Raw genomic sequence first — 27,063 nt, 5'->3', positions numbered from 1 at the left:
TGCTTTGGTGCTGGTAAAGTGGGAGGTAAAATGGATTTTGAATAAGGAAGACTAGCACTCCATTTTGCAATGCCATGCCATACCCTGTGGACAGCGCTTGATTGGAGCCAATTTCATCCTACAACAGGACAATGACCCAAAGCACACCTCCAAATTATGTATGAACTATTTAAGAAAGAAGCAGGCAGCTGGCATTCTATCTGTAATGGAGTGGCAAGCCCACTCACCAGTTCTCAACCCTATTGAGCTGTTGTGGGAGCAGCTTGACCGTATGGTACGCAAAAAGTGCCCATCAAGCCAATCCAACTTGTGGGAGGGGCTTCTGGAGGCATGGGGTGAAATATCTCCAGATTACCACAGCAACTCAACAGCTAGAATGCCAAAGGTCTGCAAAGCTGTAATTGCTGCAAAATAGCATTCTGTGACGAAAGCAAAGTTTGAAGGAGAAAATTATTTTTTCACGTAAAAATCATAATTTCTAACCTAGTCCATGTCTGGACTATATTTTCTATTCATTATACAACTCATTTGATAAATAAAAGTATGATTTTTCATAGAAAAGACAAAATTGTCTGGGTGACCCCAAACTCTTGAACCGTAGTGAATATACATATGTGCCGCCCCCGTACCAGCAGCCGAGCTGCTCGGGTCCGGATCCGCAGTGGCTCGAGGGGTCTCTGGACCCAGAGGTCGTGCGGACACTCAAATAAAAAGGGGTGTAATATGTGCGGAAGATTTGTTGTAGATTCTTTGTGACGCCACCCACGGTGTGTGGTAAGATGGAGTACCATCGCTGCTATTGCAGAGCACCCGGGGCAGTGGAGTGGCAGCTAGATGTTGGACCCCTACGTGGGTAGGGGTGGATGCCCCGAGGCTCAGTGTCCAGGACACAGTGAATGATGTAGGCCGGAGGTGGCGCGCCGGGCCGGACCGGGGGATGTTGGTGTTCTCACTGTTGAATAATTGCACACAAGTCTGCTGGTAAACCAAGGTCTCAGTGGCCTGCTGCCGCGTCCGGGTGTACTCGGGTCCCACACCCGGCTGGTGTATCGATATCCCTTCCTCCGGCACTCTGTAACTTTTTGATTTCTGGACAACCTCGTATGGAACGGGGAAGTCCGCTCCCGGTGCTGTTGTGGTTGGGAGTCGTGCCTGCGAAAACTGGCCCTTGGGATCTCAGTGAGTGTTTGCGGATACCCTATCCCCTGCGGTGGGCTGCCGTTTCGCTCTATCTGGGCTCACACTTTGGAACAACGTCTGGAACCTTCCTCCCGGCCTGGTTAATTAGAGAAGGGGCTTGCAACCGTCTTCTAACTAGGGTCCAGGTACCCCGCCTGTGCACGGTTTCCAGACCGGATCTCCGCTGTCGGTACCGGCGGGCTCCAACCCTGTCCTGGCCCACTTTGGATTTCCCGCAACCGGACTCCCGTCGCCTTTGGACACTGTCCACTGCTTGCCACCTAGCCAGTAGACCAGGGCCACTACCCTGGCTACCCTTCACTAGGCTCAGCTTTCACTCTCTTCCTCACTTCTCCTTCACCACTCTGCACTTGAACTCCACTCGTTACTATTCAAAATCTGAACTTCCTCCTGTGTTCCCGCCCCCAGATCCTCAAGACCCCTAGGTGGGCGCTCCCAATCCACCTGGTCCCGCCCACTGGTGTGTCCTTCTTAACCTAAGGGGGGTGGCTAGGATTTTGTGGCAGATGGTACCTGATCTGAGATGGTGTTGTCGGGTCAATTGTTCCTCTGTGACCACCTGGCGGCGCCAGGGCGTCACACATCTATATCTCCTATAGGCTCACATTAGGTGCTGTATGTACAGTAGTCTTCATTACACAGTATACATTTATCAATATGGGGTGAGGAACATGTAACAGCTGTCACCATTGTGGATGTGATGTGAGGTGATTGTGCTGTCACAGATGAGATGCCCTGTTATTTCTAACTAGAAGGTGGCCCGATTCTACGCATCGGGTATTCTAGAATTTACATAGATTTTTGTTATATATATATATATATATATATATATATATATATAGATGTTGTTGTGTGTAGTTACCAAGTGTTTGTGTAGGGCGCTGTACATGTTCTGGGTGTGGCGGGGGTGAGAGTGGTGTTGTTTGTGTGTTGCGTTGTGTGTGTTGCGTTGTTTGTGGAGCGCTGTGTGTCTGTAGCGTTGTGTGTGTGTTGCACGGTTTGTGTGGGTGTGGGGTGTGTGTGCGTGTGTGTTTTGGTGGGAGGTATGTTTTGTGCAATGTGTGTGTTGTGCGGCATGTGCGTATATATTTGTGTGTGCCGCGGTGTTTGTGTGTTGAGTGTTGTGTGTGTGCGGCGTTGTCTGTGTGTGTGGATGTCTGTGTAGGGCGGTGTTTGTGGTTCCCAGTGTGTGTGTGGTGTGGTGTGCAGTGCGTGTGTGGCTGTGTGTGTGTGTGTGTTTTGGGGGGAATTGTGCACCTCCCATCGTGCTCCATACCCCATGCTGCGCACCCCACATCGTGCTCCATCCCCCATGCTGCGCTCCCCCCATTGTGCTGCATCCCCCATCGTGCTCCATCCCCCATGCTGCGCACTCCCCATCGTGCTCCATCCCCCATGCTGCGCACTCCCCATCGTGCTCCATCCCCCATGCTGCGCACTCCCCATCGTGCTCCATCCCCCATGCTGCGCACTCCCAATCGTGCTCCATCCCCCATGCTGCGCACTCCCCATCGTGCTCCATCCCCATGCTGCGTACTCCCCATCGTGCTCCATCCCCCATGCTGTGCACTCCCCATCGTGCTCCATCCCCCATGCTGCGCACCCCCCCATCGTGCTCCATCTTCCATGCTGTGCACCCCCCCATCGTGCTCCATCCCCCATGCTGCGCACCCCCCATCGTGCTCCATCCCCCATGCTGCGCACCCCCCATCGTGCTCCATCCCCCATGCTGCGCACTCCCCATCGTGCTCCATCCCCCATGCTGCGCACCCCCCATCGTGCTCCATCCCCCATGCTGCGCACTCCCCATCGTGCTCCATCCCCCATGCTGCGCACTCCCCATCGTGCTCCATCCTCCATGCCGCGCACTCCCCATCGTGCTCCATCCCCCATGCTGCGCACCCCACATCGTGCTCCATCCCCCATGCTGTGCACCCCCCATCGTGCTCCATCCCCCATGCTGCGCACTCCCCATCGTGCTACATCCACCATGCTGCGCACTCCCCATCGTGCTACATCCCCCATGCTGCGCACCCCCATGTGCTCCATCCCCCATGCTATAATAGTTATCCTATTATACTCAGAGAGGAGTATAATAGGAGGACTATAATAAGAGGAGTAGTCCTGGGGGGAGAGGAGTATAATGCCGGCTCCCTGCACATGTGTACCAGGACCCGGTGTACGCTGGTAACTATGATACACATCGGGTAACTAAGGGACCTTAGTTACCCGATGTGTATAATGGTTACCAGCGTTCACCGGCTCCGCCACGATCCCAGCAGCGCAAGGTTATGTCTGGCGCTGCTGGGATCGTGACGGAGCCGGTGTACACTGGTAACTATGATACACATCGGGTAACTAAGGGACCTTAGTTACCCGATGTGTATAATGGTTACCAGCGTTCACCGGCTCCGTCACGATCCCAGCAGCGCAAGGTTATGTCTGGCGATGCGTGCGGAGGGCCGGGGCGAGCGGCCAAATCACGCGGAGGGCGGGGCCATGGCGAGCGGCCAATCCGTGCGGGGGGCGGGGCCATGGCGAGCCCAGCAACCAATCCGCTGTGTGTCACCGTAAGGACATGTGTCACGGTAAGGACACAATTTTGGAGCAAGACAGACAGACAGACTAAGGCAATTATATATATAGATGCTGCAGAGATGAGAGGTCAGTGCTGGGCAGAATACTAACAGCCATTAAGTGTGCAGAGGGCGGGCAAAGGGCAGTGCTGGAGAGTAAGGCAGAGCGGTGCCAGCTCTGACTGTGAAGTTCAGAAATCAAGCCCAGGAAGATGTCAAGTTTGCTTGAGCTGCAGGTAAATAAAGTGGGTGCAGAGAATAAAGTGATAATTCAACAGGATCAAAATCTAGAAACCAAAAAAAATAAATAAATATGTAGGGGTGTTTTAGATGACAATACAGCATACATTAGCTAGAGGTGTATCTAGGCTTTCCAGCACCCGGGGCAAGAATTCAGTTTGCCCCCCCCCCCAAGCAATTTGGGTGGTCATCATGTGACCAGTCACTCATATGTGATTTGCACACTTACAGTCATGTGGTAACGAGCTTCTCTTAATAATTCTCTCATTGTTCAATGAGAAACGTATGAAGAAAAGCTAATTGTCACATGCAAGTATGAAAATCACATATGAGTGGAGTGGCCATGTGGTGACCAGCGAGCAGAGCTGAATTGTGACAGTCGGTATATTACACGCAGTTAGAACTGAGGATACTACACTACTTAATTTTGTAATTAAAGGGATTGTCCAGATTAGAGATGAAAGTCTGCAGTGAATCTATTCGTGACTTCAGGCTTCTGAATTCTGCTCTGCACACTTTTAGGATTCTCCGGTGCCAGTGACGATAATGGACGATCATGTGAGACAAGTATGAGATTTGTATGCTTCTGGCCACATTCTGGTTTGATGTGTCCAGCCTCAGTCAATTCATTTTCATTGAGCATGTCTGTTCAGCACGTGACCACATCTATGTAAATCGCATACTTTCAGCTTCGTAAGCTCCCACTGTCACTGCCGACATCGGAGAATACCGACAGCGGGCAGTGTGTGCACTGTGAGAATTCAGAAGTCTGCAGTCACATAGAGTGACACATAGTGACTGCAGACTCATCACAAACTTGGACAACCCCTTTAATGCTCCTAACAAAATAAATAAAAACATAGTAACCCTTAACTTGTCAGACGGCACAAGACTTTATTAAAGAGATTGTCCACTACTTTAACACTGAAGGCCTTTCCTTAGGATAGATCCCCAATGTCTGATTGTTCAGGATCCGGCACCTGACACCCCCGCCAATCACCTGTTCTAGGTGCCGTGCCGGTGGTGGCAGGTGGCCGGAAGTGCTCAGTTCTGGATCTGCTCCGTCTTCAGATAGTGGCAGCAGGTTCCTATTAAAATCAATGAGGTGGACATGCAGTACCCGGCCGCGGACACTATCAAAGGACGAAGCAGATCCAGAAATAAGCATTTCCGGCCACCTGCACCAATAACAGCTGATCAGTGGGGGTCCCATTGCGCTCACATCAGAAGCAATGCGCAAGTGGGACCAAGGCCTAATGATAAAAGAGAAATGTGTTCCAGCTCACCGCTCTGGTGTATAAGTCTGAGGAGAAGACCAGCTGATCCTGCACGGAAATCCCAGGCACAAGGGGATAATAGCAGATACAAAGTAACGAAAATCCAGCGGATCACAGGCAGATGAATTAAAAACTTTCCTTTATTTTCATCGCTTTAAAAATGGATAGACAGCATCCACAAGGCACAGTTCATCCAACGCGTTTCGACATAACGCAGTGTCGTATATTCTTATTCAAGGCCTAATGATGGGACATAGTCAGTATCACAAATAAACATTTACATTCAGGTACCTTATAGATTATGTTGCCTCTGAGTCGTTTCTTTCTATTCACCTTGTCCTGACGCCATGGTGACTTTTCACATTCACATCTCATCTCTGCAGATTTTCATCTTTTCCGGTCTTCTGCAGCACATCCCATCACGATGCCCCTAAAATAGCAGAATAATTATACTTTATTTAAAAATATCTGCCCTACACTGTGTCCCAGAATAAATAATGACCGCTCACTGTGTTCTCTGCACGAAATATGACCCCACACACTGCCCCTCTTATCTTACATGCCCCACACACTCCCTCTCCTTTCCATACTACTCTTCACACTGCTCTCACTGTATCACCCTATACTGCCCAGTCTTTATACTGTGCCCTCACATTTTTCTCATCCCTTACTGTCTTCCTCACTACCTCCTGCGTGTACATATAGTTTTCCACCTCACTCCCCATCCTGTCCACTTGCTCCTCATACCATGTCACTCTTTACTCTGTATCCTCAAAATTTCTTTCCCATTTGCTCCCCATACCATGTCTGTATACGTCACCCCTCCATCTCCCCATACATCCCCATACATTACCCCTCATCATTTCTCTCCCCATACATCATCCCTCATCATTTTTCAAAACATACACCATCCTTCATCATTTCTCTCCCCATACTGTGCCCAAAGATGCTTCCACCTCCCCAACCTCTCTTCCCACCATACTGTCAAAAGATTGTTCCCCCTCACCCCTACTGTGTCTATAGATACTGCTCCCTTCCCATCCTCTCTCCTCCATATTGTCTTTAGATACTGCTCCCTCACCAACCTCTATCCCCTCATAATGTGTCCACTGATAGTTTCCTCTCCCCACCCTCTGTCCCCCCATTCCGTGTGCATAGATATCTCCCCCCTCACCCCATAATGTTCCTCCGTCTGTGTCTTCAGCTCCACAGTGGAGCACTTATCAGCGCTCTCTGCCACCTCTGCGCTGTGGCCCTGACTTCCGGGTCAGCAGTGTAATCAGCTGACCTGAGCACATGACAGCCGTCGCTCTGGCTCAGAGAATAGCGGCTCCCACTGCAGAGTGGCAACCGCAGCCCCCGGGGAGACTTTCACAGCGCTGCATCAGGCAGCCCGACAGCGCCCCCCTCACAGTTGCGCCCGGGGCAGATGCCCGGCCAGCAACCCCCCCCGGATACGCCTCCTCTGCATTAGCTTAATAAAAATGTTGGAGTTATGGACGGACAACTTTTTTAAGCAAATCATCTTTCAATATCTAATACTTTTTTTTATTTTTTCCGTTTTTTTGCAGGATTATTTGTAGCTATTAATGGAACAATTTATTTTACCACAATGTACTGAAAAGCTAAAAAAAATTTTATTTGCCTGCTGTGATATACAAAGAAATACTGAAGGGAATTCCTTTTAGGAAACAAAAACCTAAAAACTGCAGCTAACTGAAGACATTGGTCAAACATAACACATATACTGCTTAAAGCAGTATTTTCCTTTTAGAAAATCTCAGTTATAAAAAAAAACAAAACAAATTGCTCCTTACTCAACGTCCCTGGATCGATTACTTGGTTTCTATCGCTGCGTCAGGTATCTGGTACTGGTTGCGATGCTAATATTACATCAACAAAGTGGTAGCTAATCTGTGCGCTCAGAGGTCCTGCCCATGTAGTAGAATGCCCTAGAATCGGTGAGGTCCCTGATTGATAAACGCACTGTTGACGTAACATCAGCTCTGTAGCCAATACCAGAAACCAGGAGCAGCAGCAGAAACTCAGCACTGGACCCAGGAACTTTAAGTACATCATGGGGGGGGGGAGGTGTAACAAACTACCCATGGTGAGCAATATTTTCTGAAAGGGGACATCCCTATTGATAATCTGATATTTTTTTATATAAAGTCACATCACATATGAAGCTTAAAAACAAATATGATAGTTGAATGAGCTTGTTTTAATATGAAGTGTAGTATGAATGGGTTTCTCATTACTGTGGCTATTGTTCAGCTGGCAGCTGTAAGTGATGTAAATCATTAAAAATCTAATTAAGATATGTACTTAACAGTATAAATGGTAGACATTGCAGGAAGTTGAGGGGTTAAAGTGGGCTACAGTGAGTGTGCAGGTTGGTTGTCATGGTGATTTTAGGCCTGGTCTCCCTCATTTTGTCCTCTCCTTTTTCCTCCCACCTATTTGCTTACTCTATCTCTACATGGTTAGCTGCGACCACCAAAACTTGACCGGATAATGGACAACGTGAGAACAGAGGGAAACCCTGCGTGTAGTAGCTCTGCTTTTCCCTGCAGGATTCAGCAGCTCCCTCAGTCTCACATTGTACTTGAGCACAGGCAGATCCACATTGTATGAAAACTTATCTACCTGTCCTGCAGGCTGATCACATGAAAACCAAATGGGAGATAAGAAGTGATCTTCCTTCCACAGCACATAGCCTGCATCAGTATGGAAACACTGATGGCTGCTAGCATACCAAATATTTACACCTGATGCCTTCTAGCATCCTTGTTTATGTCCAGCTCATCATTACTAATGATTCCCTTTTCCTTGCAATGATGTAAGGAATCTAGAATGATTTACACGTGGATTGCAGCTACTCTACAAATCTGCGACAGTCAGCCCGAACAGCTGTATATGGATACGGCAAATAAACGGTGTTTGTCCATTAACATGTTTGCGGAATAGAGAAGAGATTATTTGGGAGAAAATAAAAAACTTTCTTTGGTGTTTAAAACATTAGGTGCCAACACTGGCAGTGGGTAAGCAGTGTTCTTCTGGTTCATGTCTGATATGTGAACAAAAAAAAAAAAGATTATTTTTGAGTATTGTTACACTGCAGCTTTTTTTTCAAAAAGACAGAAGGTTGTGTGCCCCACAAACTCCACTTTGTCATATTGCGTTTGGTATTAAACAACTGAAAGTGCTAGGAACTTGGACTTGGTTTTAAAAAGAATCAAAGTCTTCGTAACAGTCAGTCTAAATGCATCGATTTCTTCCATCTGTAGAGGATGCCGTGCAGAAACTGGCCATCGAGACTCTGGAGGAGTTGGATTGGTGTCTGGACCAACTGGAGACTCTGCAGACCAGACACTCAGTCAGTGAGATGGCCTCAAACAAGGTAAGACCTATAGTAAGCTTATTGTCTCTAAACATAGTGCAATGTGTCTCCAGAAACAAAAGAGCAGGACCCAGCTTCAGAAGTTGGGAAAACATTTTCCAGAGGTTCTTCACCAGGTAGCATTGGTACTCTAACATATAAAGAGTCACACTATCGGTAAGAATAGGAAGTACACATCATATTCAATTTCACTACTTTACAGAAGAAAGGTTTTACCTTCGCCCCTCTTTTGGATGTTGTGATGGTAAATAGCTTTAGTCACCTTCGATTCCATTGGGTTTCTGTAATTTCAGGCAGAAAGAATAGTGTAGGCTGTGCGAAAGATACAAAGTAAGATAAAAAGTAAACATGGCATCCTGTTTTGGTAGCTATGGTGAATCCCCATGAAAAAATAATAGGAATTTTTCAGGATCTTCTCTTGTTCTCTTCCTCTATTAATGCTCCTAGAAATGTATGAATATATATTGTGAAAATAGTGACCCTTACATAGTCTTACACTATAAAACCACATTACCAGGGAGAATGGCTGGCAAATGCCTAAACAGAGAAATGGCAGAATGCAGACATCTAAGAAATGTGATACAGAACTGTTACCTCACGTGGAACACATTTTTTACCAATACACACGTCAGGGGAGCTGCACCCATTTAAAACCTAGTTGTAGTGTTTCACTTTTGTTTCAACTGTTTCCGTAACTTTTTCTATTTTTCCGTCAACATACCGTTAAGATTTAGGACATAGTTACATAGGTTGAAAAAAAGACCTCCATCTAGCTCAACCTTCCTCAATTAAACATTTTTGTCACTAAATTATCTATAAGGCTGGTTTCACACTACGTCTTTTTAACATCCGTTGAAAACGTTTTTTTAGCGGAAGTACGGATCCTGCTTTTACAGCAAATAACGTATGCAAACGCATATGTTATTTTGCAGGATCCTGCACTGGATGTTTAGGGGCGGGCATTGGAGTCATGTGATCGGGAGTGAGGGGAACTAGACTGGGAGGAGGCTTCTGACAGCTGCAGACGCTGGTAACCAAGGTAAACATCGGCCTTGGATACCCGATATTTATCTTGGTTACGAGTGTCTGCAGCTGCTAGGAGCAGGGCTGCCTGCACGCGTAACCAACGTAAACATCGGGTAACTAAGAGAAGTGGTTACGCGATATTTACCTTGGTTACGAGTGTCCGCAGCTATCAGGTGGGGGAGAGGGAGGGAGGGAGGAAGGGGGAAAGACAGAGAGAGATGGAGGAGAGAGGGTGAGGGAGGGAGGAGGAGAGAGAGACAGATCACGCGAGACTGGTTCTGGGCATGCTCAGTACTTTCTGGGCATGCTCAGTACAAAAGCAGGATCCTGTCTATCAGCACGCCAGCGTTCACCTGCGTTCGCGTGCGTTATAGTGCGGATCCGGTGACTTGCAGTATTTTGACGCAGCTCAAAAACGCTACAAGTAGCGTTTTTGAAACATGTTAAAAAACTGCAAGTCACCGGATCCGCACTATAACGCACGCAAACGCAGGTGAACGCAGGTGGACGCGAGTCCATTGCAAATGCATTGAAATGAAAACGCATTTGCACTGGATCCGTACTTCCGCTAAAATAACGTTTTCAACGGATGTTAAAAAGACGTAGTGTGAAACCAGCCTAACCCACAATGTTGGGTGGAAATCATCCAGCTTTTTTTTTTTAAAGTTGTTATAGTGTTTGCCATTACTACCTCTTGTGGTAGGGCAGTCTACAGTCGGACTACTCTAACTGTAAAGAACCGTTTCATATTTAGCAACTGGCGGTTGGAATCACTTTTCTTCCACTCACAGTGAGTACCCCCTGGTCCTTAGTAATGTCTCTGAAAGGAATAAGTCAAGTGCCAGTCCTTTATATTGACTATACATGTATCTATACATACGATCTCATCTGAGATTGTTTCTAAACTAAACAAACCCAACTTTTTAACCTTCTCATCATATGGGAGGCCTTCCATCCCTTGAAATAATCTAGTTGCCCACCTTTGAACTGACTAACTTCTGAATATTCTTTCTAAAATGTGGCGCACAAAACTAGATCCCATATTCCAGATATGACCTTACCAGTTATTTATAGAATGGTAACAATACATTGGGATCACAGGATTTAATCTCTTTTCATACACCCTAAAATCTCCTATTCTGTGGTCCCAAGTTTAATTCCATTTAATGCATACGCATCTATAGGATTACTCTGTCCTAGGTGCATTACTCTACATTTATCAACATTAAATCTCATTTGCCAAGTGTTTGTCCATTCCAACATCTTATCTAGATCTTACAATATTACAAAACTATCAAGATCAGTTTTTAACCCCTTCACGACCTAAGATGTAACTGTACGTGCTAAATTATGAAGGGGTGATCACCACCAGCTGCTGCAGTGAGCGAGTGGTGATCCCTGCAGATGTCTACTGATTTGTTCAGCAGACATGTGAGGCTATCAAGTGCAGGTGGACCTGCGACTGTTAACCCCTTAAATTGCACTGTCAAAATGTGAGAGCACAAATTAAAGCTCCACAGTGGGAATGCGCCTTTCACCTCCGCCATCGGAGGCCACATGACACGATCACAGGGAGCCGATAGTTCCATGGTAGCCCAGGGTCATGTGATGACTCCTGTCGCTATCATAACGTAGTACCTGTAACAGCTGGCAGAGCAGCAGCTGTAACAAGAATGCAGCATTTCTCCTGATCAGAGTGATGCTGCTCTGATAGGAAAAAAGAAAGAGTGAATGAGTGATCAGAAAAATGAGAACACAACGACGGGTCGCGGAAAATGCAGTTGTTTTTTTTTTTACAAACTTTTGTATTTTTTTTTAAACCCCAGAAATAAAAGTAAACCTATACGTTTCCTGTCTACGAACTCATACCAACCTGAGGGATCCCACCGACATATCAGTTTTACCATATAGTGAACATACCCCCAAAACATTTGTGCAATCACACTTTTTTTTTTTGCAATTTTTCCGCAACTCTATATGTTAAAACTAATGGTTTGATTTAAAAGTACAACTTGTCCCGCAAAAAAACAAGCACTCATATGGCAAGATTGAAGGAAAAATAAAAAAAGTTTGGCTCTCAGAAGGAGCAAAAACAAACGAAAAATGGAACAAAAAAAAAAAAAATATATAAAATCGCCCGGTTGTGAAGGTGTTCATATCCTACGTAATTTGGTGTCGTGAGTAGTGATGAGCAAGTATGCTTGTTACTACTCGGTACTCGCACGAGTATCAATGTACTCGGGCTACTCGGCGGGGACCGAGTAATCTCGCGATACTCGTGCTGTACTCGTGGTCTTCATGTTGGCGCTCTTTTTACAGCCATCCCTTATGCAGGGATTGGCTGGCAGACCACTGCAATGCCACAGCCCTGTTACTTGTGGAATTGCAGTGATTGGCCGGCCCGCACAGCATGACCGTGCCTTTAGCCCGACACTTCCCCGCTCGGCTACGGCCCCTCCCGCACTCCACTCCGCGTGTATATATATATATATATGCACGCTTACACACACACACACGTTTTTTTTTTTAATTTACAGTTTTATGGTTTCTACATGCTGCCGGGGGTCATTTCAGAATAATACTCGGGTCTCCCATAGGATAACATTGGGCTCGGTGCTCGGGCCGAGTACACGAGTATTTTGAGATGCTCGGCCCGAGCCTCGAGCTCCCGAGCATTTTAGTACTCGCTCATCACTAGTCGTGAGCAAAGACTGACACTTTACTCTGGCTATGTGTGCATGCAGACTTTTTTTGTTGCAGAAATAGTGCACCAAAATCTGCATCTCGTGGCAGAAAAATGCACCAAAAAATGCATGCATTTTTTATGCCACATACATTTTTTTAGAGTGAAATCATTGGCTGGAAAGGCTAAAAAACGCAGGGGAAAAAAAAAAAAAAAAGGCATTAACAAATGACATGCTGCTACTTTTTTCTGCACCCAAAGAAAAAAGAAGCAACATGCGCACGGCCCTTCAGAATTCTCATGGACTTTGCTGGCATAAGGGTAGACATGCAGTTTTGGGCAACAAACTGCACTAAAGAAATGCAGGGTGTGCACAAGGCCTTAATCCCTACCACAAGGTCATTAGCCCCTTTACCTCAGAGCCTGGTTTTCACCTTCATGACCAGGCCATTTTTCATTTCTGACCAGTGTCAATTTCTCAGGTCATAACTCTGGAACACTTCAACGGATCCCGGTGATTCTGAGACTTTTTTTGTTTGTGTGACTATTGTACTTCAAGATAGTGGTAAATTTAAGACGATATTTTATGCATTTATTTTTTAAAATATCGGAAATTTAGTGAAGATTTTTTAAATTTCACAAATTTTCAAACCTGCAATTTTTATGTCTTTAAAGAAAACCTGTCAGGTGCAATATGCACGAGCAGTTCTGGGTGCATATTGCTAATCCCTGCCCAACCGTCCCAGCATCTAGTAGCATAGATGAAGAGATCTTTAGAAAAAGTAATTTTATTTATTATTACAGAATACCACATTTATATAGGTTTTTTTATGTTATGCCACTTTTACACCATAAAAACTAACGTTTACATTGCTGTATTCTGAGAGCTATAACTTTTTAATTTTTTTTCACTGACAGAGCTATGTGGCAGCTTGTTTTTGCGGGACACGATGATATTTTCAGCGATACCATATATATGAGTTTTTGATTGTGTTTAATTACACTTTATTGGGCAGCTATATGATGAAGGGAGAGTTTTTGCTACTTTATTTTTTTTTTTTACTGTGTTCACTGAACGGGATAGATCAGGTTGTTACGGACGCAGCGATACCAAATGTGTGTGCTTTTTTTTTTTTTTTTTTTTTATTAAAACACCAAGTTAATGCCACTTAGTTACACTAAATTTTAGAGCTCTGATGGCTGATATAATCCACTACAATGCTCGATCATTGCAGTGGATTATATGTCAGTGCTGCACTTGCAGCATGGACCCTTTCGCTTGCACGCCATGCATCTGACATGGTGTGTGGGGCTTTCTGTTGCTGGGTAACCCAAGGGTTCTCATGGTGATGACCCACAGTTACTATGGCAGCGATTGGGTCCCTATGGTTGTATTACAGGGACCCGAATACTCGGCAAAGAAGTCCGATCCTCTCCCTGCCTCCTTAATGCTTTGATCACTATTGATCGCAGCATTTATGGGGTAAAACTTCCAGAAGTGGTGCAGGCATTGCACCTGGCAGGGCAGATCAAAGTGCGCCGCAGCAGGACCTCAATGCCGGCGAGTGTGAGTGACTTAGACGCGTCATGCACACCGGCTATAGAAGACGGAAGACAAAATTGGCCAAAAGAAGCGGCACCGGACAACGGAGACGCACATATGGCCCAACTCCACCGCAGCGCGACCATTAGGTAAATATTATAAAGTGCTTTTTAGGTTCTCACAACGGCCTGGGCTCTTATATACAGCATGTTAGAATGCTGTATATAAGAGCCCACTGGTGGTGGCCGTAGCTTGTAGGCCGAAAAAGTGGTGACAGGGTCCCTTTAAAATAAGCAAAACAGGTCAGTTTGTGCAGAAAATGTCCTCAATGATTAGATAAGACTATTAAAATATACTTTATTACGCTTTAGATTTTCTACATGTAAATCCATACAGAAAATTTGCACCACATAATGTACAGTAAACTTAAAATGTTTTTATTGAAGGACTACAATGCGAGGATATATCCGCTTAGTGTTGCTGCCTTTTATATGTAAGAAACTAATAACCAGCACTAACTTAGGTCAGATTGACAGCTGTGAAACCTAGATCATTGCTCCTAAGGCTGGACTCACATGAACGTATGAAAAACTGTCCCATTCTCATCCAGGAGAGTATGACGATTTTTTCTCACTTGTCATCCGTGTGCAATCAGTTTTTTTTTTTTTTCAGCAGCTAATAGTGATTTACAGTATCATTCAGTGTTTTCTGCTACATGATAGGACTGTATAAAAAAAAAAAAACGGATGTAACGAGGATGGTCCATGTGACATCAGTTTTTTTCCCCTCACACTTACTGACGTATATTGGTGAGTCACGGACAATTTCCGCAGCAAATCGCAGCATGTTGTGACTTTTCTCTCACCCAGAATCTGGATGAGAAAAAAGCTGATCAACTGCTCTGCCTCATTGGCTAACATTGGTCCGGGTGCAATGAGAAATTCTCGCATTGCACTTGTCCGATTCATATGCTCCTGAGCGTACCTGAACACAATGACTAGCTGGACTTCCGAGTATTCTGTCCTGAACTAGCAAACGCAAGCAACTCAGGTAGTATATGATGTTAGCATGGACAGTTTCATGGATTTATGAAACCAGCCAAATGACATTTCTAAATATGTCAAAAAAAAAAAAAAAAGCTGACCATAAACTGCCTGTAATGAAGGAAAGGGGGAATGCCACTCAACAACCAGCTTTTGCATTGGAGGGTCTAGAGTGGAGATAGGAGAGTTGATTTGCAGCACTCCAGTCCATCAGACAGGTTAGTCATTTGTAACCACTAGTGATGAGCGAGTACTAAAAAGCTCGGGTGCTCGAAGCTCGGGCCGAGCCTCCCAAGATACTCGTGTACTCGGCCCGAGCAACGAGCCCAATGTTATCCTATGGGAGACCCGAGTATTTTTGTGAAATGACCTCCCGGCAGCATGGAGAAACCCTAAAAATGTCACAAAAGTCTCAGAAGAGTGCTCAAATGACATGGCAACAGCATGGGGAAGACCCCTTGAAGCATTTATCACTCAAAAGTCACAGCTGTGAACAATTTTGTCCGCGTTTTACGCCATTTTTACGGACTCACCAGAAAACCTTCCAAAATGACCCCAAAATGATTTTTCATGGCGGAAATGTTAAGGGCACATACCCAATAGTGAGATAGATCTGGTGTATGTTACTTTTTGAGATCAATACATGAAAGATTTTACGTGAAAACATTGTGTGGCACTCCGATGTCCCTGAGAAGAGACGTACATGAAGGCCTCTTGAGTCTAATGTGCCCATTTTGAGGAAGTGAGTCTTTGTAGTATTTTCCTTTGCCAGGGCAGTCCTAAATTGTGAGGTTCACCAATGCCCCTGCATACAGACGTGCATGAGGGCCTCAAAACATTAAGTGTCCATTGTCAGGAAGTGGGTGTATTATAGTATAGCCCTTAGGCAGGGCAGCCAAAAATTGGGAGGCTCCACATTGTCCCTGGGTAGAGACGTGCATGATGGCCTTTAAACCTGAAGTGCCCATTGTAAGGAAGTGGGTCTATTTCAGTATAGCCCTTTGCCAGGGCAGCCAAAAATTGGGAGGCTCCACATTGTCCCTGGGTAGAGACGTGCATGAGGGCCTCAAAACATTAAGTGTCCATTTTAAGGAAGTGGGTCTATTTCAGTATAGCCCTTTGCCAGGGCAGCCAAAAATTGGGAGGCTCCACATTGTCCCTGGGTAGAGACGTGCATGAGGGCCTCAAAACATTAAGTGTCCATTGTCAGGAAGTGGGTGTATTATAGTATAGCCCTTAGGCAGGGCAGCCAAAAATTGGGAGGCTCCACATTGTCCCTGGATAGAGACGTGCATGATGGCCTTTAAACCTGAAGTGCCCATTGTAAGGAAGTGGGTCTATTTCAGTATAGCCCTTTGCCAGGGCAGCCAAAAATTGGGAGGCTCCACATTGTCCCTGGGTAGAGACGTGCATGAGGGCCTCAAAACATTAAGTGTCCATTTTAAGGAAGTGGGTGTATTTCAGTATAGCCCTTAGGCAGGGCAGCCAAAAATTGGGAGGCTACACGTTGTCCCTGGGTAGAGACGTGCATGAGGGCCTCAAAACATTAAGTGTCCATTTTAAGGAAGTGGGTGTATTTCAGTATAGCCCTTAGGCAGGGCAGCCAAAAATTGGGAGGCTACACGTTGTCCCTGGGTAGAGACGTGCATGAGGGCCTCAAAACATTAAGTGTCCATTTTAAGGAAGTGGGTGTATTTCAGTATAGCCCTTAGGCAGGGCAGCCAAAAATTGGGAGGCTACACGTTGTCCCTGGGTAGAGACGTGCATGAGGGCCTCAAAACATTAAGTGTCCATTTTAAGGAAGTGGGTGTATTTCAGTATAGCCCTTAGGCAGGGCAGCCAAAAATTGGGAGGCTCCACATTGTCCCTGGGTAGAGACGTGCATGATGGCCTTTAAACCTGAAGTGCCCATTGTAAGGAAGTGGGTCTATTTCAGTATAGCCCTTTGCCAGGGCAGCCAAAAATTGGGAGGCTCCACATTGTCCCTGGGTAGAGACGTGCATGAGGGCCTCAAAACATTAAGTGTCCATTGTCAGGAAGTGGGTGTATTATAGTATAGCCCTTAGGCAGGGCAGCCAAAAATTGGGAGGCTCCACATTGTCCCTGGGTAGAGACGTGCATGATGGCCTTTAAACCTGAAGTGCCCATTGTAAGGAAGTGGGTCTATTTCAGTATAGCCCTTTGCCAGGGCAGCCAAAAATTGGGAGGCTCCACATTGTCCCTGGGTAGAGACGTGCATGAGGGCCTCAAAACATTAAGTGTCCATTTTAAGGAAGTGGGTGTATTTCAGTATAGCCCTTAGGCAGGGCAGCCAAAAATTGGGAGGCTACACGTTGTCCCTGGGTAGAGACGTGCATGAGGGCCTCAAAACATTGTTCCCATTGCAAAGGAGCGGGTCTCCTGTCGTTGTAATGTCCATTCTGCAAAGAATGGGCGAAAAAATTTACCACTGGGGGTATACCTGAAACAAAGACCTAACTATTGTAACGGTCATCATGATGGCGCATGAGGAGAAGGAGGAGCAGTCCAGCGATTATCCAAAGTCGAGAAGTGTACCCATGGGTGAGTGGAGGTACATGGCAAACTTTAAATTCCGCTCTCATTTGCTGGTGGTGTGGTGAAGTCTGGCCCAATCCAACCCTTGTTCATCTTTATCAGAGTCAGCCTGTCAGCATTTTCAGTTGACAGGCGGGTGCGTTTATCTGTAATGATTCCACCTGCGGCACTAAAAACACGCTCTGACAAAACGCTAGCAGCAGGGCAGGCCAGGACTTCCAAGGCGTAGAGAGCCAATTCATGCCACGTGTCCAGCTTGGATACCCAATAATTGTAAGGCACAGAGGAATGTCGGAGTACAGTTGTTCGATCTGCAAGGTACTCCTTCAGCATCTGGGCAAACTTAGGATTTCTTGTGGCACTACCCCGCACCTCAGGGGCTGTGGTACGTGAGGGGCTGAGAAAACTGTCCCACATCTTAAAGACTGTTCCCCTACCTCTGGCGGATTGGACTTGTGCCTCTCTCGGCTGTACGCCTCGGTTGTCCACTGATTCCTGACCTATGCCGCTAGCGTTTTGTGAGGGGAATGCTTTGCCTACTTCCGTGAGTATGGCCTTCCGAAACTGCTGCATTTTGGTTGACCTCTCATCCACGGGAATAAGAGACAAAAAGTTCTCCTTGTAGCGTGGGTCTAACAGTGTTACCAACCAGTAATGATTGTCGGCCAAGATGTTCTTAACGCGAGGGTCACGAGACAGGCAGCTTACCATAAAGTCAGCCATGTGCGCCAGACTCTTAACAGCCAGGACTTCAGTAGCCTGACCAACAAGATGACTGAACATGCTGTCCTCCTCCTCCTCCTCCTCCTCCTCCTCCTCATCTACCCTGTCCTCTGGCCAGCCACGCTGAATCGAGGATATGACTGGTGTGCATGTCATATCCTCAATTTGGCCGGAGAGTTGCTCCATGTCTTCATCCTCCTCCTCGTCATAGTCCTCCACTGCACGTTGTGATGAGACGAGGCTGGGCTGTGTGTTATCACCCACACCCACTACTGTTTCTTGCTGCAACTCATCGCGCTCCGCCTGCAATGCATCATGTTTGTTTTTCAAAAGGGACCGTTTTAGAAGGCAGAGTAGCGGTATGGTGACGCTAATAATGGCGTCATCACCACTCACCATCTTGGTGGAGTCCTCAAAGTTTTGGAGGATGGTACATAGGTCTGACATCCATCTCCACTCCTCAGGTGTTATGTGTGGAGTTTGACCCATTTCCCGACGGCTTAGGTGATGCAGGTACTCAACAACTGCCCTCTTCTGCTCACATATCCTGACCAACATGTGCAGAGTTGAATTCCAACGCGTGGGGACATCACACACCAGTCTGTGAGCCGGAAGATGCAAACGGCGCTGAAAGCCGGCAAGGCCGGCTGAAGCAGTAGGTGACTTTCGAAAATGTGCAGACAGGCGGCGAACTTTTACCAGCAGATCAGACAGCTCTGGGTATGACTTTATAAACCGCTGAACCACGAGGTTGAGCACATGGGCCACGCATGGAACATGTGTCAGCTGGCCTCGCCTCAAAGCCGCCACCAGGTTCCGGCCATTGTCACAAACGACCTTTCCTGGCTTTAGGTTCAGAGGTGTGAGCCAGTGATCTGCCTGCTGTTTCAGAGCTGTCCACAGCTCTTCTGCATTGTGGGGTTTGTCACCTATGCAGATTAGCTTCAGCACAGCCTGTTGCCGCTTCGCCGAGGCAGTGCTGCAGTGCTTCCAGCTTGTGACTGGTGTGGAGGGCACAGTGGATGAGGATGCGCAGGAGGAGGAGGAGGCTGAAGAGCATGACATTCCGGAGCTGTAGAGTGTGGGTGAAACACTGACTGAGGTAGGGCCTGCAAACCTTGGTGTGGGAAGGACGTGTTCCGTCCCTCGCTCAGACTGGGTCCCAGCTTCCACAATATTAACCCAGTGTGCCGTCAACGAGATGTAGCGGCCTTGCCCACAAGCACTTGTCCACGTGTCTGTGGTTAGGTGGACTTTGGGTGAAACAGCGTTGTTCAGGGCACGTGTGATGTTTTGTGACACGTGGTTATGCAACGCGGGGACGGCACACCGGGAGAAATAGTGGCGGCTGGGGACCGAGTAACGTGGGACAGCTGCCGCCATCAGGTCACGGAATGCTTCTGTCTCCACCAGCCTAAAAGGCAACATTTCCAGCGCAAGCAGTCGCGAAATGTTAGCATTTAGAACTGTGGCATGTGGGGTGTTGGCAGTGTATTTGCGCCTGCGTTCAAAGGTTTGCTGAATGGATAACTGAACGCTGCGCTGGGACAAGGACGTGCTTGATGATGGTGTTCTTTCTGCGTAGGCAACTGCAGGTGCAGGAGTGGAGGAGGCTTGTTCGCAGGCAGCATGGACAGAGGATTGGCTCGCATGCACAACCAGCGAAGACGTAGCAGTGACATCAGCAAGCACTGCTCCTCGACTCTGTTGTACTTCCCACAAAGTCGGGTGCTTGGCTGACATGTGCCTGATCATGCTGGTGGTGGTCAGGCTGCTAGTTTTGGTACCCCTGCTGATGCTGGCACGGCAGGTGTTGCAAATGGCCTTTTTTGAATCATCTGGATCCAACTTAAAAAACTGCCAGACTCGTGAAGACCTAACATTTGTACAGGCACCTTGTGTCGTCGTGTTGTTACGGGGAACGGTTGCCTGACTTCTGCCTGGGACCACCACCCTGCTTCTTACTGCCTGTTGTGATGCTACGCCTCCCTCCCCCTGTGCACTGCTGTCCTCGCTCTGCATATCCTCCTGCCAGGTTGGGTCAGTTACTGGATCATCCACCACGTCGTCTTCCTCTTCCGCACCCTGCTCCTCCTCCTGACTTGCTGACAATTGTGTCTCATCATCGTCCACCACTTGTTGAGACACGTTGCCAACTTCGTGAGAACGTGGCTGCTCAAATATTTGGCTATCTGTACAGACGATCTCCTCATGACCCACTTCAATATGAGCTGGCGAGAGGCCAGAATGTGTGAATGGAAACGTGAACAGCTCTTCCGAGTGTCCAAGTGTGGGATCATTAATGTCCGAGGAGGACGTGTACTCAGCCTGGTGGTAGGAAGGAGGATCAGGTTCAGAAATGTGCGGTGCAGTATCACGGCTACTGACACTTGACCGTGTGGAAGACAGAGTGTTTGTGGTGGTGCCAATCTGACTGGAAGCATTATCCGCTATCCAACTAACAACCTGTTGACACTGGTCTTGGTTCAAGAGCGGTGTACTGCTGCGGTCCCCAAGAATTTGGGACAGGACGTGCGAGCGACTAGATGTGGCCCTTTGTTGTGGCGAAATTAGAGCTTGCCCACGACCTCGGCCTCTGCCTGCACCACCATCACGTCCACTTCCTTGTTCCTTGCCAATGCCCTTGCGCATTTTGCAATGCTGTGCACTGCTGACGTGTATATTCACTACTTGTGCGTTATATCAAAGTTTCTGGAAATTGCACACCAGTGCACCTGTACGCTGCCACCAACAGGCACACACGTGCGGTTTTAAAAACCAAGCACGGACGCAATAATAACCTAACACAGGTTTTAGGAGCAAAAATTAAGAACTCTGACACTATCAGCCACTGCTGACTGACGTGTATTATACACTACACTTGTGCGTTATATAATAGTTTGGTAAACGCACACCAGTGCACCTGTACGCTGCCACCAACAGGCACACACGTGCGGTTTTAAAAACCAAGCACGGACGCAATAATAACCTAACACAGGTTTTAGGAGCAAAAATTAAGAACTCTGACACTATCAGCCACTGCTGACTGACGTGTATTATACACTACACTTGTGCGTTATATAATAGTTTGGTAAACGCACACCAGTGCACCTGTACGCTGCCACCAACAGGCACACACGTGCGGTTTTAAAAACCAAGCACGGACGCAATAATAACCTAACACAGGTTTTAGGAGCAAAAATTAAGAACTCTGACACTATCAGCCACTGCTGACTGACGTGTATTATACACTACACTTGTGCGTTATATAATAGTTTGGTAAACGCACACCAGTGCACCTGTACGCTGCCACCAACAGGCACACACGTGCGGTTTTAAAAACCAAGCACGGACGCAATAATAACCTAACACAGGTTTTAGGAGCAAAAATTAAGAACTCTGACACTATCAGCCACTGCTGACTGACGTGTATTATACACTACACTTGTGCGTTATATAATAGTTTGGTAAACGCACACCAGTGCACCTGTACGCTGCCACCAACAGGCACACACGTGCGGTTTTAAAAACCAAGCACGGACGCAATAATAACCTAACACAGGTTTTAGGAGCAAAAATTAAGAACTCTGACACTATCAGCCACTGCTGACTGACGTGTATTATACACTACACTTGTGCGTTATATAATAGTTTGGTAAACGCACACCAGTGCACCTGTACGCTGCCACCAACAGGCACACACGTGCGGTTTTAAAAACCAAGCACGGACGCAATAATAACCTACTAACAGGTTTTTTTGGGGAGCGACAATTACAGTACAGACAAGTCAGACACTATCTGGACTGTTTTACACTGTGTACACCAGCCCCAGATATGAAGGCTGGTATACGGTCACCACTACCCTGCCTGCCTGCCTGCCTGTATACTGCTACAATAGTCCTGACAAGGACTCTTTTGGTCACTAGCCTGTATTCAGACCTGGCTATACCCTGCCTGTATATAGCAACAATAGTCCTGAGAAGGACTCTGCTACTGTACTCCGACCTGGCTATACCCTGCCTGCCTGTATACAACTAGAATAGTCCTGAGAAGGACTTTTGGTCACACTGTTTGCAGCCCTGCAACTGAAAAAGCTATAAAGGGCCGCAAAGCTTTCCCTGAATCAGCGACACTCTCCCTACACTCACTGTCAGAATAGCTGTGAGCAGAGCACAGCGCGCCGGCCGATATAAAGGCTCGGTGACGCTGTGCAGGCCGGCCAATCACTGCAATTCCACAACTAACAGGGCTGTGGCATTGCAGTGGTCTGCCAGCCAATCCCTGCATGAGGGCTGGCTCTCAAAAGAGCGCCAACATGCAGAAATGAAGACCACGAGTAAAGCACGAGTATCGCGAGATTACTCGGTCCCCGCCGAGCAGCCCGAGTACAGTGATACTCGTGCGAGTACCGAGTAGTGACAAGCATGCTCGCTCATCACTAGTAACCACTCGACTGCGCATCTCCCTGCCTCTTGACATTCCCGGCTTTTTTTTTTTTTTTTTTTTTTGATCAGTCGGGCTGACACGATGTCATCATTGCATCGTTACACACACACACACACACACACACACACACACACACACACACTATATCATGCCAGTCCATCTAATCAAAAGAAGAGCTGGGAATGCAGCAGGCCTCCCGTCCAGTTTAACAGATTACTCACCTGGCTGATGGACCGGAATCCTTTAGATTGATTCTCCAATCTACAGTATACCACAAAACGGAGTGCACCCCTCACATTTTTGTAAATATTTCATTATCTTTTCATGGGACAACACTGAAGATATGACACTTTGATACAATATAAAGTAGTCTAAAGTAGTCAGTGTACTCTTGTATAAGTGTAAATTTGCTGTGCCCTCAAAATAACACACAAACACACACCCCTAAGTGAAAATGGCCATATAATACCCACTTATCCATTTTCCCTCCCCAGAGGAATACGACTCATTGTTACAAGATCTCATGTGTGAATGGAGAGCAGGTGTAATGAATCTGGTGCTATTGTTCACACACTCTCTCATACTGGTCACTGGCAGTTCAACATGGCACCTGTAACGTTGCGGGGTTCGCACAGGGCGACAAAGAGGCAGTGACCCAGTACAGTCCAACTCACACAGCTTTTATTCAGCACTTGAAGATAACCAGTAACCATAGATGTCCTCCAGGTCGCAGCCGGGGTTCCACACAGTATGAATATAAGCAGACAGAAGGTACCGGTTACCATAGGAGACAGCCTCGCCAGGTCGCTATACGATGCGACAGCAGAATCCACACAAGGCTGGCATACACAACGCTCCCTGCTCTGCAACTAACAAAACAAACTCTGCCCCTCCCAAACCTTTGCAGGAACTTTTAAATGAAATCAGTGGTCATGAGCCGTATCCAAAACCTGGCCCAGAGGGAGTGGACTGACCACTGTCCAGTACTCTAATATGTTTCTGTGTGCATTCTGGGGGATACATACCATCCTTCACATAGGAGTCCCCCCACTACCTCACAGCAAAGAATTCTCTAATGATGTGAAGGAAAAAAAATGTTGCTCTTCATAAAGATGGCCTAGGCCAGTGATTCTAAACTCCAGTCCTCACGGCCCCCAACAGGTCATGGTTTCAGGATTTCCTTAGCTTTGCACAGGTGGTGCCATGATAATGCTTCCATCACCTGTGCAATGCTAAGGAAATCCTGAAAATATGACTTGTTGGGGGCCGTGAGGACTGTAGTTTGGAATCAGTGGCCTAGGCTATAAGACGATTGCCAAAACCCTGAAACTGGGCTGTAACATGGTGGTCAAAAACAGTGTTTTTAGAAGACAGGTGCTGCAGTGGTTGAAGGGTGGGGTTTCAGATTGGTCAGAATGACTGTCATCTCAGAAGAAAGCCTGTTCTAAAATAGTGCACATGAAAAATCACAATTTGCTGAAGAGAAGCAGACTAAGGACCTGGACTATTGGAACCATGCATTTCCTTTGATCTGATGAGACCACAATAAACGCAATTCAGATGGTGTCAAGCATGTATAGCAGAAACCAGGTGAGGAGTACAAAGCCAAGTGTGTCTTGCCTAGTCAAGCATAATGTTGGGAGTGTCATGGTTTGGGGCTACATGAGTGCTGCCGACTGTGAGGGGGCTACGGTTCATTGAGGGAACAATGAATGCCAACATGTACTGTGTCATAATGAAGTAGGGCACGATCCCCTCCCTTCAGAAATTGGGACGCAGGACAGTATTCCAACATAATGACCCCAAACACACCTCCAAGACAACTTCTCAGTGGCTAAAGAAACTGAGGGGAAAGGTGCTGGACTGGCCAAGCATGTCTTCAGATATAAACCCTTTTGAGCATCTGTGGGGCATCCTCAAACGGAAGGTAGAGGAACTCAAGGTCTCTGACATCCACTATCTCTGTGATGTTGTCATAGAGGAGTGGAAGAGGACTCCAGTGGCTCCTGTGACTCTAGTGAACTCCAGGCCCAAGAGAATGACGGCACTGTTTGAAAATAATAGTGGCCACACAAAATTTAGACACTGTGTACAATTTGGCCATTGTCACTTAGGGGGTATTCACTTTTGTTGCCAGTGGTTTAGAGGGCACACCAAATTTACACTGTTGTACACTGACTACTTTATATTGTATCAAAGTTTCACACCATCTCTGTTGTCCCATGAAAAGATAATAAAACATTTACAATGTTAGGGGTGTATTTCACTTTTGTGCTATACTTGTATAACTGAGTAATAATGCTAGTATCCGGTGCACAGAAGCTACTGGACTATGAGGTAGTGGTAATGAAACTGAAAGGTTGATAAAATACCAGCACCTCAAGGTTAAAAACATGTGTAGCCATGTGCCACAACACTCCACAAAAGGTTACTCCATATCTATAGGATAATTTACTGAGTGATGGGGGCCAACCACTAAGTACCCCTGTAATGCTGTGGGTGTGTAAGTACTGTTTATGTAGTGTTATTGATACCGTACTTTGAGGATGTGTTTTGGGCACAGACTTGAGCTAAGAGCATTCAGCTGACTGCTCTCTCCAAACATCATTCATGGATATAGAGGTTGAAATCCAGCATGCTCTAGTCTTCATTCCCTCATTATTCCAACTAGGGACCTCATTGCACTGCCTCTATATTAATTAGGCCAAGTTCAGATGGGTGTATTTTACGAGGCATTTCCAGACCACAAAGTCCCAACTGATTATGGGTATCCTGACCCGAACGTAACGTCCCAAATAATGCGGCAATTTTCAGTCGTGAAGCCCTGGTTAGTTTGTACATTGTAGTGAATATACAGACCATTTAATCTGACCATACGGCCAAGGTAGCTGTGACATGTCCGTTGGTTTTTCCAGTTTTCTAAAATTGACTCGACCTCATGAGCCATAAAGGGGTTTACCTGAGAAAATATTACTGCATTTCTGGTGAGTGTGATGGAATCTGCTCTGTGCTTAGCTGTGAGCTCCGCTTTAGGCCCGTTTGACACATCTGGCATTCTGCCGGATTTGGCACACTCCAGTACAGTGTAATACTGTACAACGGCATCGCGGCAAGCTCCGGTCACATGACAGCATGTGACTAGAGGTTGCTGCGATGCCATTGTACTGTATTACGGTACTGGAGTGTGCCAGATCCGGCGAAATTCCAGATGTGTCAAACGGGCCTTAGCTGCTGTCATCCAACTTGCCTGATCCTTCTCTCCCTAAATTATCAGTTGGTGGAGTGTGCCACTGCCATACTAGGGTGAGCAATGAGATTCACACTGGCCTGGCCCTGCGTCCGGGTGCATCTTGGGTGCCTTTGGTGGCTACAAAAGGCCTTTGGTGTTTCTGGTGTTAAGTAATCTGCAGTTGGCCAACATTTATGGTGACTAGTGATGAGTGACCACGACCATGCTCGGTACTCGTAAACAGCAGATGGATGGGTGCAATTCAAGTATCCGAATATAATGGATTCAATGGGAGATTTAGGCATCTTTATGGAATGTTTCCCATGGATTCCCATTATACTCGGGATACACTGCACCCATCCGAGCATTAACTGCTCATTACGGGAAGCGGGCATGGTAGTGCTCGCTCATCACTGTGACTAATGGCTCTTTTAGGTGGGCCATATATAGCTGCTGATAGGCTATGTACTAGCCAAGGAAGTAATGTGCACATGGAGCATCACATTATCGGCAGCGCATCGCCTGATCACACGGGCAATGTGCTGCCGATAAGTAAATCATCGCATATAACCGATGAGATTGCTCATAGCCCTGGTCTTCAGCCTGTCTAGACTGGCTACTGGAGGAACCGATTATTGGCTCCCCTATACGACTGTGAGCTCTGCAGACATTACTGTGATGGGTAACATCAGCCTGGCAGTAATGAGACATACCAATGTAATCTCACAGACGGAAAGGTTCACTTCCAGGGAACTGTAAAAGACCCGGCTAACATGGGTTAACGCCACGTGTGTACAGGGGCTCTCCTCACACTGTGGTATAAGTACGTGCACACACGGTACACTACAGGTGACCTCACTCGTGTCCCGCACCGGAGGACTCCACGGCTGCAGGAGAGGAACCGCGCTGCCTCCTTCCCGCCAAATCCATCGCCTGCGCTAGCCCCGCCCCTATTTCCGGGTTCTTGTGTCCTCTCGCTGCAGCAGCGCTGGCCAGTCCCTCTCCTGTGAACCGGCTTTGCCATTGGCTGATGTCTCGTCTTGCCATTGGTCGCACCTCCTCAGTGTGTCTCCACGGCTGGCCCATGATTGGTTCGTTTGGTGCACGGTGATTGGCTC

General features: G+C 47.0%; 1 protein-coding gene and 1 long non-coding RNA gene across 4 annotated transcripts in view; one reads left to right on the top strand and one right to left on the bottom strand.

The window, feature by feature from the left end:
• PDE4C (phosphodiesterase 4C) overlaps positions 1 to 27,063 on the top strand; it is a 574,417-nt gene that overhangs the window by 453,209 nt on the left and 94,145 nt on the right. For all 3 annotated transcript variants that reach the window (XM_075352494.1, XM_075352496.1, XM_075352495.1), the window contains exon 6: positions 8,584 to 8,696. In XM_075352494.1, coding sequence (XP_075208609.1) covers positions 8,584 to 8,696 — 113 coding nt within the window. The remainder of the gene's footprint in view (positions 1 to 8,583; positions 8,697 to 27,063) is intronic.
• Positions 6,916 to 26,859, bottom strand: LOC142314807 (uncharacterized). Its single transcript, XR_012754624.1, has 3 exons — positions 26,659 to 26,859; positions 8,913 to 8,977; positions 6,916 to 8,826 (listed from the first exon to the last, which is right to left on the bottom strand). It is a non-coding gene; the product is annotated as an uncharacterized LOC142314807 (long non-coding RNA).

This window comes from Anomaloglossus baeobatrachus, chromosome 1 (genome assembly GCF_048569485.1).
Source record: "Anomaloglossus baeobatrachus isolate aAnoBae1 chromosome 1, aAnoBae1.hap1, whole genome shotgun sequence".
In the NCBI taxonomy this organism is placed as follows: Eukaryota; Metazoa; Chordata; class Amphibia; order Anura; family Aromobatidae; genus Anomaloglossus; species Anomaloglossus baeobatrachus.
The sequence above is the reverse complement of the archived record's forward strand: the minus strand, read 5'-3'. Positions and strand labels throughout refer to the sequence as shown.